At 41.2% G+C, this 15712-nt stretch overlaps 1 protein-coding gene across 2 annotated transcripts in view; it reads left to right on the top strand.

Annotated features, from left to right (window-relative positions):
• Window positions 1-8934, top strand: part of WDHD1 (WD repeat and HMG-box DNA binding protein 1) — a 29991-nt gene extending 21057 nt beyond the window's left edge. For both annotated transcript variants that reach the window (XM_075150781.1, XM_075150782.1), the window contains exons 18-26: window positions 125-256; window positions 620-837; window positions 2663-2793; window positions 3757-3813; window positions 4702-4745; window positions 4900-5058; window positions 5465-5598; window positions 6791-6926; window positions 7503-8934. In XM_075150781.1, the coding sequence (XP_075006882.1) occupies window positions 125-256; window positions 620-837; window positions 2663-2793; window positions 3757-3813; window positions 4702-4745; window positions 4900-5058; window positions 5465-5598; window positions 6791-6926; window positions 7503-7703 (1212 nt within the window). In that variant the 3' untranslated portion in view covers window positions 7704-8934. The remainder of the gene's footprint in view (window positions 1-124; window positions 257-619; window positions 838-2662; window positions 2794-3756; window positions 3814-4701; window positions 4746-4899; window positions 5059-5464; window positions 5599-6790; window positions 6927-7502) is intronic.
• Window positions 8935-15712: the final 6778 nt, after the last annotated feature.

The following is a 15712-nucleotide window of genomic DNA, read 5'->3' as shown; positions in this document are numbered from 1 at the left end:
CCCCTCATTATAAGATGAAAGGAACATTTAAGTTCATAAAATGCGTTGTAAATTGTTAGGCCTTAAGTCATGGCCTAAGTTTTTTCCCCTCTGACCTCAGCATGCATCTTTCTCCCTTTTTCAGGAACAGTACTGGCGTTCTGTGGTATTTCACAACCATGTGGATTACTTATCAAAAAATGGCTATGAACTTGATGAAAATGCTAAAAGTCAATCGATGAAAGAACAGCAAGAACTTCTAATGAAGCTGTTTGCCGTAAGTACAAATAAATAAAAAGAATCCCTGAGACTTTATTTTGAGTAGAAGGCAGTTGATGTAAATTTGGTTGTGATTCCTCGTATTAGAAGTCTGGCTAGTGACTGGCAATCCAGCTAGTTCACAGACTACAATAAGAGGTGGACTGCAGTTAATACTGTGATTGCTTATCAGTGCGTAGGGTGGGAGGAAGAAGAAAAAGAAAAAAAAAAAAAAAGCTTTTTCTTTGCTCTGCAGCTCATGATTGATGGTGGTTTGTCTTTATTCATTCACTCCACCAAGACTATAATATTCTGGTCCTAGAGTCTTGAGAGAGCTGTGTAACTGTGAAGTGTGTAACTCTCAAGGCTTCTTTTCTTTCAGCTTTCTTGTAAACTGGAGCGTGAATTTCGTTGTGTGGAACTTGCTGACCTCATGACACAAAACGTTGTGAATTTAGCTATCAAGTATGCTTCTCGCTCTCGAAGACTAAATTTAGCTCAGCGACTTAGTGAAATGGCTGTAGAGAAAGCAAATGAGTTGGCAGCAGCACCAGAAGATGAAGAGGAGGAAGAGGATTTCCGAAAGCATTTGGGTGCTGGGTAACACAAATTTCTGTGATTAAAAACCTGGGAATATTTTTACTGACCTATTAACATTTTGGTCCAGTTGATGCACTTTTCTGGACCATAGTTGGCAATGTATTTTTTATGAAGTAACAGTCTCTGTTACCCTACTCAAAAATTGTACATTAAAATGGTACGTTGTTGGTGATATCTTGTGAGGACTCATTAGTACCAGGATACTAACACAAAGGGAAATACTTCCACTCCTCGCTTACTGAATGTCTGTGTACAACAGCTTCAGAGGCAAAGCAGACTCAATACCAAGTTGCTCTGATTAGAATTTTTTCTTTTTCTTCCCCACACCACCCGCCCCCCCAGCTTGTGCTGGTTTGGTTATTTGACTGCAGCCTATTATTTTTTCCTCTTTGTCTCAGTCTCTTTATCTCACTTCATTCCACACCTATCTTAAAATCTTTCTATCTTTCTCCAGCCCTCCCCTCTTTCAGTATCCCATCTCAGTGTACCCTATTTAGTCTTATTCCCTCCTAATTAATCTCAGTTCTTCAAAGCTATGGAAATGCTACAGGTTTGCTATGCATTTTTCCCCCTCTGTATCTGTGCTATCTACCTTTCCTCTCCTACCTGCATCTGCTTTGTAAAGTGTGATGAGGCAAAAGATGTGTGTGGGTGTTGTGGTTTTTTTTTGTAAATATAGATCATACAGAACAGCTGTGTTCTTGCTTGGCCTCTGGATGGTACATCTGTAAGGAAAATAATTGCTAACCACCAGTCTAATAGTGCAGAAAAAATGTCATAACATTTTGTCAGAAGCAATATCTTCCTATAGCAATTTCACGTATGAAGTTTGGAACTTATTTAACCAAGATGAAGAGATAAGTCCCTGAAGTTATCTGTAGCCTTTCCCTTATTCTTCTGTGTGAAAATGCACAGTTAAAACTCCTTTCTAAATGCTCTACCTTGTTCTTCTGGATCATGAATGGAAGGTATAATTGCACATCTGTGACTTCAGCCACTCTGAGGGTTAAAATTGTCATAGAATAGTTTGGGTTGGAAGGGACCTTTAAAGGTCATCTAGTCCACACTGCTGAATGTCACAAACACTATATTGTTCTTAGTGCCAGATTAATAACTGGCATTCTGGTTGAAATAAATGAACCTTCAGTTCATGTATACACAGATTTTAGTCATCGGCAAAGATTAGGAGGGAAATGCAAGAAACGTACATACTACTATACTGGGAATTTGGAGAATAACCAGACTAAACATTATAATTCGCTTCCTAAGATTCGGACTGAAAATATGCATCCATGTTACCACCTGTGGATTTATTCATTTATACAGAAAAGTAATCTAGTATTATTTATGATATTGGAGGTATACGTGTTTAAATGGAGATTACAGAAGATGCTTTATGTTTGCATTTATATTTGCGGCAAAGTGTTCTGGCGACAATAGCTATGCACTCAGAAGGTGGCAAAAGGTTGCTGTTTCTGTTCGGGTGCTTGCTCCTGTGCGTGGAGCTGTTTGAAGGCCAGTGCATGTACTTACTTTCCACTGAGTGTGAATTTCAGGCGCTTTCATAGCCCTATGTGGTCTGTCTTAAAACTACACGAGTACCACTTCATGCGACTGTACTTGGTGTTTCAGGGTGAACTGAAGTGGTTAATGAATCTTTATTTTATTTTTAGTAATCACCACAATTTAATCAGAGATATAATGCAAATAAATGCCAAATGTTATTGTTCTCATTTCCTAAATTAGATAAGTAAGCCTTCCTTTGTTCCAGTTTTCCTTCTGAATGTGGTGAGCACTTCCTTTCTGATGAATTCCTTCCATTTAGTTACAGCAACACTGCCACGGAGTGGAGTCGGCTGCCAGTCAGAAATGTTCAGCAGGACCAAGAAATGGAAGATGCTGAGGAAACTGATGCCTATGAGGAAGTAGAAGAAACACCAGAAGTGCATAAACAAAGTAAGAAAAATATATTCTCTGAATAGACTGGAAGTTATCTAGATGCGTCTTTCACAGACTTAGTAAGGAATTCTGGAAAACTCCCAGATAATTTGTAGCTTGGATAGCTCAGTCTATATAGGACTATGCAAACAACGGGGTTTTCTGTCTATTGTTTTGCTTTGTTCTTTTGACATAAAATTTAGGAAAGACAGGCACACCACCTGTCAAGGGGCACCACAAGTGAGGTACAGGAGGTTTGATTTAGAAGCCATTTATGTAAATAGAAAATAATCCCATTTGTTTCACTGAGTTTTGAAACTCTGTGACTGTAGCAGGGACTAGGTTTTCTGCTACCTAGTTAGAACAGGTCTGGTAGTTTCTGATCTGTCTTATTTGGGTGTTGATATATGAAAAACTACACAGCAGGAATAACGGGGTGACATGTGGTAACTCCTGCCTCTGAGCTTCCCGTTACCTGGAATTCCCTGTGGGAGATGAGTGGTAGTGCCTACCTGAGGATGCGTATTCCAGCCTGTGCCTGCAGTCGCTGCAGAGTAACAAGTTTAGCGTATGTCGTCTGCTCTGTAGCAGCTTGCTGGTGCGTTGTACTTAGTAACTGAGGGACCTTTGGGAGTTTTTCTGTTGTCTGATACTATTTCTAATGGACTGGGTTCCCTTGTGAAACGGTTACTTTGGTTTCAGCTCAAATCTTGCAGGAGTTGAATTGATAGACGAGTAGTTTGCTGGGCACACTTCAAGGAACAAGTTTAAGGTTTAGGGAATAATACGACTCTTTAAGTTAAATCTAGGTAAAGACAAAGATGGTTTTGTAAAAGCGTACATACAATTTAAAAATGAGAATCATGCTTTAAAATACAGATTGCTTTACTATAACTGGCTTGTCTGGGGTTTTGTTTTTTAACAAGTTATGCTATTAAATTTTATTGCACTTAAACACATACCTCTTTCTTTGTTCTGAAGAGCCAAATCCTTTCTCCAAAGGTGTTGCTTCAGCAGAAGTGACTACTCCAAAGTCTGGTGAGTAAATCTCCATTTATTCCAAGCTGAGAACTTTGTCATGCTTCACAATACCTGCTCCTGTTTTTATGCTCCGTTATCCCATTACTACTAAAATTTCATGCATAACAGTGTTGCCAAGTGGTAACTTGCACTGATTATTGCTCTCATGTTTTTAAGAGGTTCTCTATTCCTGTTGATGTCTTCATTACCTAATGACGTTCCATAATACTATGCTGATTGCCTTAGCTGTGCCAAATGCTGAATCAGTTGTCTACCTGGCTATGTCATGAAGGCATTCTTTGGGACAGGGAGAAAACGAGAACAATGATCAATTGATTTGTTTTACTAATCACAGGCACGTTTATTGGTTGCGCTTACAGGGCAGAGTTAGTAACTCTGCCCTGTAAGAACTGTGAGTCTGAGCAGGCAGGGACGGAATGCGACCTCTTGCTGCTTCTTGCTTTTTCCCTCCTGCCAACCCTCTAGCAGGAATAATAGGAGTGGAAACGGATTTGGGAGTGGAGGAAGTACTGGGTCTTCCTGTGGATTTGTATTTTAAGCTGTTGGTCCTGTGTGGTATTTCTGATGACTAATAATAGCTGAGCACGTATAGTATAACCTTCATGGGGTTTTAAAGTGTCTTTCTCTTTATCCGACCACTTCCAAGCCTGGTGGGAACTTTTTGAATTTGGTGTGGAATAGCTGATGCCTTTGATTTAGTTCTCCTCTTCAATTTTCAATGAACAGAAGCTAAAACCCACAAAAGGTGTGTTAGCCTGGTTCTTTGGAAATTAGGCTAACGTTGTTTCATCTACTCATCTAAAATGTGCACATTGCTTCATAGATTTCTGTATATGTGTGTGTGTGTACACATTTTTACATTCTTTTTTCTTTCTTATTAAATAGTTGTAATTGCATCAAGCAGCCAAGGAAGAGTGAATCCCTTTAAGGTAAGAATTTTGCAGCTGGTTTGATTGTGGTGTTCTGAAAATCACAGCAGATTATTATATCTAAAATTTACGTTATAACTATGACAGATATCTTGGAGGGACAGAGGAGGGGAATATGAAAATAAATGAAATGTCTATTTATTCGTTTTGCTAGGTGTCATCTAACAAAAAGGACTCAGTGGTCCCCTCAGCAAATGTTCTAGACACTATGAGCAAATACTCAAAGAAAACTTCTTTGTCTAGCAGTCGAGCTGTAAACAAGCAGAACCCTCCAGTTATAAAGCCTCTCATTCCCAAACCCAAGTCCAAGCAGGTAATGTTTCTAGTCTTTTTATATTGTTTCAGAGAGCAAAGAACAGTAAATTGAATGTTACCAGCTTTTATCAAGTATGAAACCCTGTTGATTGAGTAAAGCATCTTAGATGGCAAAGTTCATTTAAGCATACTGCACAAACTATAAAAGCACATAAAACAGCAAAAAAAATTTTCAGTTGTAGAAATTACATTCTGCACAGAATCTTGTGCTTTTATTTTAAATAGTGTTAACTAAACATCTACTGTGCTGAAATTGGATGGATTAGATGCTGTATTAATGCAAGTGATTATTATGTCTTTAGGAAAGGCTTGGGTTTTGTTAGGCTACACAGTAACGTGTTGTCTGAGTGAGAGTGAGGTGTTCTTACCTTTCTTTTTTTTTTTTTAACCCTCAATTTCTATAGGCTTTAGCAGCCTCCTTCTTCCAGGCTCGTACACCTAACTCCAATGAAAAAACAGTGGAAGAAAGAGAAGAAAAAGCAGGAAACGAGTCCCATGAAGTCAAAGTCACTGCACAGGAGAACACTGAAAACAAAAGGTGAGTGGACACTTGCATCTCAATGCCATATTCCAATTTTGATAGAATAGCAATTCTGAAAACTATTTTGTTTCTGAAGATGGTATACTGGCTGAAGTAGCATAAAATCAAGATTAAAGTGTTAGCTCACAAGTTGTCACGTTTGTGAACTTGCTTCAGAAATTTAGTAAACTGCTACTTATACATATTATCAAACAAACCTGCATAAAAAACGTTGCTTGGATTTCCGAATTGCCACATTACAATCACAGTGAAAGAACAGAGAAAAGCATTCTGTTCATTAAATCTTTCCCAGTATGCATAGCAGTGTTATTCAAAGTAGAAGTTTTGCATTGGCCTGAGACAAATACATGTGTGAGTGAATAATAAATGAACAAAGCAAAATGTAATTTTGGAGCTCTAAGCAACGATTTTTGCCTTGATACTACTTATGCATCTGATAATGACCTTTGAATGATAAATGAAGCCATGCTGCTGTGCCAGTTCCAAGTATAGGAAGTACTTAAAGTTTAAACATCTCTAGCAAATCTCAAAGGAGTTTTAAAAGCTAAGGGTTTTACATGGAAGTGTAAAAGCTTTATTTTAGTGTCTTTTTTAAAAAAGAAAACAAACAAAAAACTTACATCACCTAGGGAGCGTGTCTCTTCCTAGCTAATACTCTAATCTGTCTTGTTCCTCTGGAGCAGATGCATTTTCTAACAATTCCAGTCCTCATGAAACTTGCATAATTATAATCATTCATTTAGACTGCATTTAGCTGAGGAAGATGAAGGTAATTATTATTCATTTGGACTAGCATTCTTTTCATTAACCTTTACAGATAATGTTCTAAAACAAGTGGCAAGGAGAATTGTGAAAAGTATTAGCTGAAACATGCTAATATATGTGCTCTATTTTTAGGTTGATGGGACCCTGTCAGAAAGGAAGAGAACGATTATGCTTTGTCATTCTAAAACTGAAATGTTAATCTCCATATATATCACAGTTTTAATAAAAATGCTTGACTTAGTCTTGCCTTGTCAGCATGTTCTTTAAGCATACTGCAATAAGAGAAAGCAAACTGCTGACTATATATATGTCTTTTCTTTCAAGAACAAAAAAGTCCAGTTAGGTGGTGTTTAGAAATGTTGTTTTGGGGGATATGGTTTTCCTATAACCTTCTTACACAGGCAATTTTTGTGTGCTTTTTTAGACCAAAGACAGGATTCCAGATGTGGCTAGAAGAGAACAGAGCAAACATTTTGACAGATAATCCTGATCTGAATGAAGCAGAAGTAATAAAAGAAGGCATGAGTCGATTTAGAATGCTGTCGTCAGAAGAAAGAATGGTAAGAAAGCATTCTCTAATTCTGTTTTTTTTTGAGAATTTTTTTCCTTGGTTATTTTTGGCTAGGAATTTTTTCTTTAAATTCCAGTGTTCTCCATCTTCATGGACTTCAGTTTTGAGTTGGGCCATGATCTATGACATACACTTTATGAAAATATAAACGATCTGAATAACAAGTAGTAGCAGAAAGCAGCTTTTCCAAAGTGGGACATGGGAGAGAAACGTAATCAATGAAGAAATTACAAAAGAGAAGGGAGGAAGTTGAAAGTGATGTAGCCAGGCTTAATTCATTGGGGCTTAAATTTGTTCTAAAGCCTTTTGGGTTTCTTATTTGTTCAGAAAGGCAATTAAGAGCTTCAATTTAATATACAGGCTCAAATGAAGTATAGTTTTTAGAGGAGAATGCTGTTACAAAAAAGGAAAAGTGAGGAAATTGTTCCTAACTTGATCCTTATTAGTTCTTAACAGGAATTATTTCAGTGCTTCCTTATAATCAGTGAAAGAAGGTGTATAAAAAAGTGGTGAGTTTTGTGGCCTAATTTGTAGTTTTCTATTTAATGATGTACTTTCTTCAAAGGTGTGGACTGAGAAAGCAAAAGGAGGAATGGTTAATGATTTAACAGAAGATAAAAAGCGAAAGCGTCCCACAGCTGATGAAGATGAAGCGAAAAAGAATCGGGAGCAAAAATCGGAGGACTCAAATTTATCCAAAAAACCAAAGCCTTTAGATCAATCTACAAATGTCAGATTGTCAGCTTTTGCATTCAAGCAAAGCTAAGTAATGTGGTACCTTCTCAGCATCTGTTTTCTGAAAACATTAGGTAGCTTTGTATTGAGAAATTTGCTGCTGTTCTCGAAGAGTACTAGCAGAAAGAGTGCCTTGCTCCAAATAGTCTTTTAGAAAGTATTTTATTACCAATTCTTGAGGGAAATGTTGAATCCACTCTCCCGATCTTTTGCAAGTTACTAGCATAAAGCTTGATAGCAAAACTAATACTAATGGACCTGTTACCTAGAATCGCAGTTCCACAGTGTTGTGTAGCTGTGTGCCTCGACACTTGTAATATTTGATGCTAAATACAGATTAGTCATTCTGAGGAGGATAAACTACATCCAAAAGCTGTCCTATGGTTTTAGAGAGGCAAAGTAATGGCTTCTATACCATTCCTTCTGCCTGCTGCAAACACTTGTAACAGAAAGACACTCAAAGAAATGGGAGTGAGGGGAAAATAGCTTAACATGGTGCTGATGTCCAGCTGCGTTTTCAACATCTGTGGCTCTGACAGTGGCAGAGAGCAACCTGATAGGGGCAGGGAGAGAGAACCAGGACAGAAGCTGAATTAGGAAGGTCAGGTGTGCAAAAATGAGCCATTCCAAACTGTGCAAATGTAATCTCCTGATCTGTACCTCAGCAGGGTCCAGAAAGTGCTCAGAACTTGAAAATCTCTGTATTGTTTTATGTAATGTTTGTTTTTAAAATAAAATGTGAATGTTTCTTTGTTTTAAGGCGGTGATCGTCTTTGCAATTTTTATAATTAAAGTAAACAAACTTCTACCTACAAGTTATAAGGCAGTCGTATTTACCTTCTCTGGAGAAAAGGCAGTATGTCTAATAAATGTACTTGAAGCAAACTCAAAGTTTGAAACTTTTTTTAAGGATAATGTAAAATAATTTAACTCTAGCATAACCACTGAGACTGAAGAATTCTTATTTAGGGTGTGTTTTCCCTGGGTTTGCCCATCCTTTCATCGTTTGCTTTTTTCATTCTTTATTTGTCTTCACGTTATTACTGTAAAAGCAAATGACTGTCCATTTAGAACACATTTTTAAACATTGAAATCTGTAGATTGAAGATTCAGTGAGATTTCCGTAAAAGCCACTGAATCTTAGCGTAAGATGTGTTTTGCTAGACTTTTTTAGCAATTGTAGGTCATTTTGGAGAAAACAGCTCCTGTTTTCACTGTATGTAAAAAAAAAAAAAAAAAAAAAAAAAAAAAAAAAACCAAAACCCAACCAACCAACCACCAAAAAAACCCACAAAAAAAACGCAAAAAAAAAAAAGAGGTCATGATGTCAACCAGGGATGGTAATTACAAATAGAGAAAGACCTGAAGACCTGTCAATTTAAATGCTTTTTTTCATCCACAGTTCTTATATATTGTTTGTTAAATGCTGATAGTAGACAGCAAGTAATAATTAACATAAGTAATAATTAATTTTCTGTATTGCCATAATTCAGGAAGTTCAGGAGAGTAGTGGCATATTATAGTGATTTTTCTACATTCTTTGGAAAGAAATGATTGTATCAGAGACTGGAATTTATTTTTAGGCAGTAAAGCGTATTTCCACATTTGGGTGCATTGGAGAAAAATGGAATTGATAAGAAAAACACCCTGATAGAAAAATCACTATGAGCTTGGTGAACTGTAATGTTTCCTTTCTGCTAGACGAGGTCTTCCTGATGACAACTTGACCGCAGTGCTGCAAGACGGCTGGGTGTGAACGGGTGGCCTTTCTTTTCATCTACACGCATACAAGCCGTACCCAAGCTGAGCTGCCTGTCAGGTGCCCGTTCTGCAGGCCGAATTCGAGAAGTTACGTCACCCTCTGCAGTAAGTAAGCAAGCTTTTTGAGTGACTCTTCAAGGCTTCTATATAAAGGCTGCATAAAATTACTTGAGCAAGATATTTATACCTTGGGCTCAGGACGTTGAAGCCAGTTGTGCTTCTGGCTGTTGGGACCGTGTCTGTCCGCCGTCCTGCCCCGCTGTGAGGCTGCGCTTTGCTTCAAACTAGAGGCACAAAGCCGGTACAGTTCCTGTTCTACAGCAGAGGTGGGTAGGTATCCACTGCTGCGAAGAGCTGGTCCCACAAAGCATCCGAAGTCCTTTTGGTTCCTGTAGGAGGGAGGAAACATCCAAAGTAAACTTCCATGAGAGTTTTCTGAGAGCTGGACGTTTGCAATCATGTAGCTCTTCTGGACAAACACGCCAAAGGTCTGTTTAAAGGGAGGCTCCTGGAGTTGGTGGATGGTTTCATGGAAATCACTGGGGACATCGGGCACCATCCTGCACATCCCTGGTTCCTGCTTGCTTTTCTCCTGGCTTAATTTTTGCTGTAAAATATTTGTGGGTTTCATCAGACCCGATGTCCGCAGCCTTGGGGTCACAGTCTGGATTTCACTGCTACCCCCACGACTGGTTAGAGGTGGCAAAACTGTTTCCAACATCAGATTTGAAATTTTTTGCATCGGAGCTGCGTGGCTGTGATGGTGATTGCAGCAGTGATTTTTAGTTATGAGAGTTGCTGTCCACAGCAATAAAATAAAGAGCCAACAGGGGCTATTGAGATCATGGAAGCGAGTACCTGGCTGCTTTTATGCTGGGAGGATCATCTCCCACTAGGCTGCTGTTAGTTTCTTTCATCAAAGATGGGTTTTGCGCTGTTACACAGCTCCGGGCAGAGCTACAAATACACCCTCCATCACCTGGAGCCTTCCAGGGAGCTGCACTGAGCCAGCTGGGAACGGGGCGTGCTCATCCAGCAAAAGCATCGGCAGGACAGCGCTAAGTATAACTTTCAATTGGGGTGGAAATGAAATGCCAAACCAAAAATGAACAGAAAACATGGAACAGATTTTCAAGTGGAAACAGTTTAAATCTTGACTAGCTGTTTTTCATTAAAAATGATCCCCAAAGAATTTTATAGAATTTCACTGAATTCTTCAGAAATGCTTGTTTGTCCTGAATTTGCCATCTTTCTTTCAGAGAAGCCAAGCTGGAAACTGCGTCAAAGGACCTGCTTGATGTTGGTTGTTCATACGGTGCTCAGAAAACCAGAGAGGGAGGATTGCACTGCTGAAACATCTGATCTTTGGTAACCCGTTCCCTTTCCCAGCAGAAAGGCTCCATCCATTGACCCACAACTGGGGCTCTGCTGTAACTGTGCTCTTTGTGTTGCTGTGCCAAAAAGCTTTGCTGTGTTTAAACCCAGCCCCGACTCCCCTACCTGATTATTGCCATTCCTCTTCAAAGCCCAGGAACACAAAGAACCTTCTCCTCCTCCTGTGTCTGAGTCTATCGTCCTCTTCCGTTTCATCGCATCATTTGACTTTAAAAAAAAATCCCTTTCTTGTGCACTTTTTCTGAAGAAGAAAGCAATGTTAAAAAAGTACTGGATGAAAACAGATAGCAGGTGATGGAGTCTGCAAAAGATAATATTGCTGAAGATTTGTGCGTGTGGCATTTTGTTCAGTTACCTCTGTTGCTCTATATCCAACCTAGAGCAGCTCCTTGCTGGAAAGATGCAGCTACTAGAACCCAACAAAAATAGTGCCAAAATGATGGGTAGAGTCTGTCAGCTTTTCAGGGGGGATATAATCCAAAGTAGCAAACACCCACCTCCCTTGTTCTGCAGCTGACAGAGCGTTTCAAGCCCTTTATCTTATAAAACCATCTATAAATTATCTACTAGGTGTGTTGACGTGTTGCTAACCTGTTGGACTTCAGAGGGAGTGCTGGACCTGCAGGACACTCAGCGTTTATTCAGAGAAAAAACATTTGAACTACAAATAAACAAAATATCTGCTCACCTCCTAAAGAATATTTTCTTTGGCTTTCCCAGCACTTGCTCCATAATATGATTTTGCTACGAAAGAAAACAACGCTGCAACGCTGCCCAGCCCAGCCAGTAAAACCAACGCAGAAAGCCTCATTTGCCTTATGAGCATCGTCTTGCTGTTTCAGGCGTGAGCTAAGGAGGAGGCTAACAGGTACGTCGGGGGAGGAAAGCACGCGTCCCGTGGCATTTCGTTTTCTACCTGAGCTGCTTAGTGCCGCCTGTCCCTCGCTGCCGGGCTCTGACTCGTGGGCTTGCAGCTGATGGGTGGGCCATGCTGCAGCTGGGCTGCAACAACATCGCTGAAATAGTATTTTGCATACCCCACTCTTTTTTTTTTTTAATGGCCCTCAATGCCAAATCCTGCCAAAAAAAATTCTTTGCCCTTTGCATGCCATGGATCCATGTCAGCTTGTGTTATTTCAGATTTGGAGAGTTTTCTTTCACTGTGCTTTAAATCATGGCAACAAGCAGCCTCTGGCGAGGATGCCGAGTACGTGCGGTACACAGCACAGAGCGGTAGCTGTTTTCAAGTAAATGGTGTAAAGCTGATTGCTGCCTTTTGTACCGGGAGTTTTAACTGGTTTTGTTGTTGTTTTCAGAGTAGGTAGTGGTTCAAATTAGAAAGTCTATCTATTTGCAGCACAATACCTGACACGTTTATCTCAAACATTTGGTATTGGAGTGTGATAGCAAATATTTTGTTGCAATGCAATTCCAATTAAGATACTCGTCTCCATTAGGGAAGAAAAATGTCTCCTCTTGGTTTCTGGGGATGTGGCAAACCTGATCCATCCCTGGGTTGGCTCCGCTGCTGTCGGTTAGGGACCTGTTGGTTCTCCAGGGACTCTGCAGTGTCCTTCACTGAGGATTTGCATCCACCTAAGGTGAAGTTCCCGTGGCTTGTTTGGCATTGCATTCCCTGACTAGAAAATTATTAACAGTTGGTTATAACTTCTCCTTCTCCCTTTGTTGCTTCAGGAGTGAGCAATGCCATCAGACTCAAACGAAGATTTGCTTTATGAACCTGGTGTAAGTTGCCTTCTTGGATGTAGCGCTCTGTCCCTGGCCTCTGCGGTTGTCACCAGCTCCGACGGTGCACGCAGCCGGGGTAGCTTGGTTACTCCAGCTGGGAGAGTTTCTTACCTTGTAGGCAGTAAAAGAAAGCCGATACCAACAGGGAACAGTTTTGGGGTGGGAAAGTCAAGAAAACTCAACCAACTTGGATGCCTGGGGTGGAGCTGGGCAAAGGACAACCTGTGTTGGGACAAAACATCTTCTGGCTATGAAACGCACCTCAACTTCTTTCCAAACAACATAACTGTGGTGGTTGTGGAATGACTCAACTTGGTGGTCCTGAATGGCTAGTCCAAGGAGAAGGCAACAGTGGTGAGAATTGCCTATGAGAAGGTGGGGTGTCTCATCCAGTAGAGTTTTTTTGATGGAGAACAGCAGACCTGGCTTCTTCTCTCTCCTCCCGGCATATGTGCTGCTGTATAAATGCAATAGTAATTAATTTACTTAAAGGCAGGCAAAACACGAACACCTACCCGGGCTGCGAAAAGAGCCACTTGATGCTGGACTCAAGTGGACATGAATGGCAGAGGAAATTTGCAGGAATAGTTTCAAGCCGCGTGTTGCCAGGGAACAGTCCAGTCCACAAATCGCATTATCGATCTCGGGGAAATAATGGTGAGAAGCAACTGAGGGGAGCGATGCGGGGACAGAGCTGCTATTCCCATCTGCCCGGCGTGTGGATCAAAAGCTGCCCTTGGTTTAGGAATGGGCTGGAGGTTCCTAGAGATTGCCCTGGCCGATGTTAGATAGCTCCCCTTGGAAATGGGGTACAGGTCCACGGGAACCTTGTGTTATTCGGCTGTTTTCACGTTCTTAAAAGCATAAATATGAATTTATGTTCTACAGCCTGCCCAGGCCATCCCTCTGAAGTTTTCCAAATTTTGGGGAGCAAAGGCTGGAGGAGTCCATCGGTGTGAGATCCTGTGTCCTTGCCCTGTGAAGGCAGGAAGGGAAAGCCAGGGCAGGGCAAAACTGCCTTTTTCACTTCCAGTGTCAGCTCTAAAATGCGAGACCTCACCAGGGAATTTAAAATGCAGATCGCATCTGAAGAAGACCCCTCAGACCTTGGGGATCCTCTGTCCTTGCAGAGCAACAAATCCCTCTGTAAAAGATCAGTATTTTAGGAGCCTGTATTCAATTTTGCTTGTTATTCCAGGTAATAGAATTAAATTGCTTGTGATTCACTCTTTAAACTGATGCACTGTGATTCCAGGGGCTGATAAATCCCAAGCTGTATTTCCAGGGCACTGGAAGGATGTCAGTAGGCTGCGACGTTGCCATCCATCGCCGCTGTGGGCTCAGCTATTATTTAAGGATCACATTCGGGTCACTTTCTGGCTTGATGTTAATAGCAGGATCGATGTGCGTTGCTCTTTTCCTGCTTGAGCTGTTAATGATACACTGGGTCAACGCAGGTGGTTTGAGAAGGTGGAATTCATCATCTCTAACTTTAAGCTCTGAGCCCGGTCCTGAACGCTCCTGCTTTATAGTCAATGGAGGAAAAATAGGTGTCTTTTGTGCATGATTTATCTCAGCCTTTTAGCAGCTGTCAGCGCAGAAATTGCCCTTGAAATACCTTTTAGATGGCTTCATCTGACCCAGAGAAGACTGCCCAGGGTCTCTTCATCCTTAGCCAGCTTGGCTGTTTCTTTCAAGAGCCTGCTCTTCAAGCCCTGAGGAGCACCTCGGGCACGCAGGGAATGATGCTCCAGCCCTTCCCCGCCGGGTCCCACTCAATGCCACCAAAACCGCAAGGAAGTTCGACCGACTAAACCAGGTCAAGGAGCTGGAGCCTGACTACAGAGCCGTTCCATGCCGTCCCTATTTTGTATTTTCCTTACTTTCAAAGGCGAGAGAGGCTTCTGATGGGCTTTACCACGGACCACGCACCCGCATGCCCCCACCTTGGCACCCAGCAGCATCCCCTGCCTCTCCCAGGGACGCCCCAGGTACCGTCCAGAGGATGCGCTGGGCTTTCACCTGCTCTAGACCTTATTCTAGACTTGCAAATAATTCAAGTTACAGCCTGAGGGCTTTTTGCACTCCCTGTTTTGTCGCTTTTTAAGAATCTCTCTTCAATCTTCAAACAGCAAAAATAACCCCCAAGCTCTGAGTGAGCGCAGGAAAGAGAAACGAGGCAGATTTCCTCTAGGAAAGTCAGAGTATCTTTTAACAACATTGCTGCTTTTCTGTTTTATAGCCCATGTTTCACTTTTTAAAGATATATTCAGAAATAGCAAAGAAAAATTTCTTGGGAAGGCTACATGAGAATGTAATTAATAAGGAACAATCAATAAAATATCATAAGACACTAAAAAAAAAACCAAAAAAAAAAGGCCAACCATTAGTGCTTCTGCTTACCCAGCCCATGTGGGTTTGTGTTTCAGAGGGAGCGGACTTCGCCATGGCTGGAAATCAGGCTATGTTGTAACACATCCTGACACATATCTAAATTACCTAGACCTAATAATTCCACGTTTGCAAATGCTGTTAGCAGAACTGCCGCCATCGGCTCCAACGTGTGCAACCTTTGCTCAAACATACCCAGAAAAAGTGGTTTTCTGTGAATCCACACAGTGCTCACCCTAGCAAATAAGCTGGCAATTGCCCTTCTGCCCCCATAAATAGGAGGAAAATTACAACCAACCACCACAGCCGCTGAGTTCAGACTGTTATAAAGTCCGGGGTGACTCCATAGGGAGGTTATCATCTTTTCCAAGAAAATAAAGGTAGCAAAGACTAGGGACTGCCAAGATACTTAGATGCCCTTTACTAACCCCTTTTTCATAGGGATGATTAGGTCTCAGTGGTTTGTAGTTTCTAAGAAATGCTACCCAACCCTTTGAACTGTGTCAGCTTGGTCTGGATCCAAATGAAAGTGGTAGTCGTTCCACGGAGCCCCGTGAACATTTTTTGCACATTTCCAGCAAGGGAACCCATCTAGCTTATACGGAGGATTTGGACATCCTCAGAGGGTTGCGAAATGATGCGAGGGACCCAGCTGCACCTCGGTGGGTGCCTGGGGAGGAGCCGGGATGGAGTTCAGGGCTTCAAATCCTCCGGTACAGCAGTTTCTGTTCCCGATCGGAGCCT

The sequence above is a fragment of the Calonectris borealis genome, chromosome 5 (genome assembly GCF_964195595.1).
Source record: "Calonectris borealis chromosome 5, bCalBor7.hap1.2, whole genome shotgun sequence".
Lineage (NCBI taxonomy): Eukaryota > Metazoa > Chordata > Aves > Procellariiformes > Procellariidae > Calonectris > Calonectris borealis.
The sequence above is the reverse complement of the archived record's forward strand: the minus strand, read 5'-3'. Positions and strand labels throughout refer to the sequence as shown.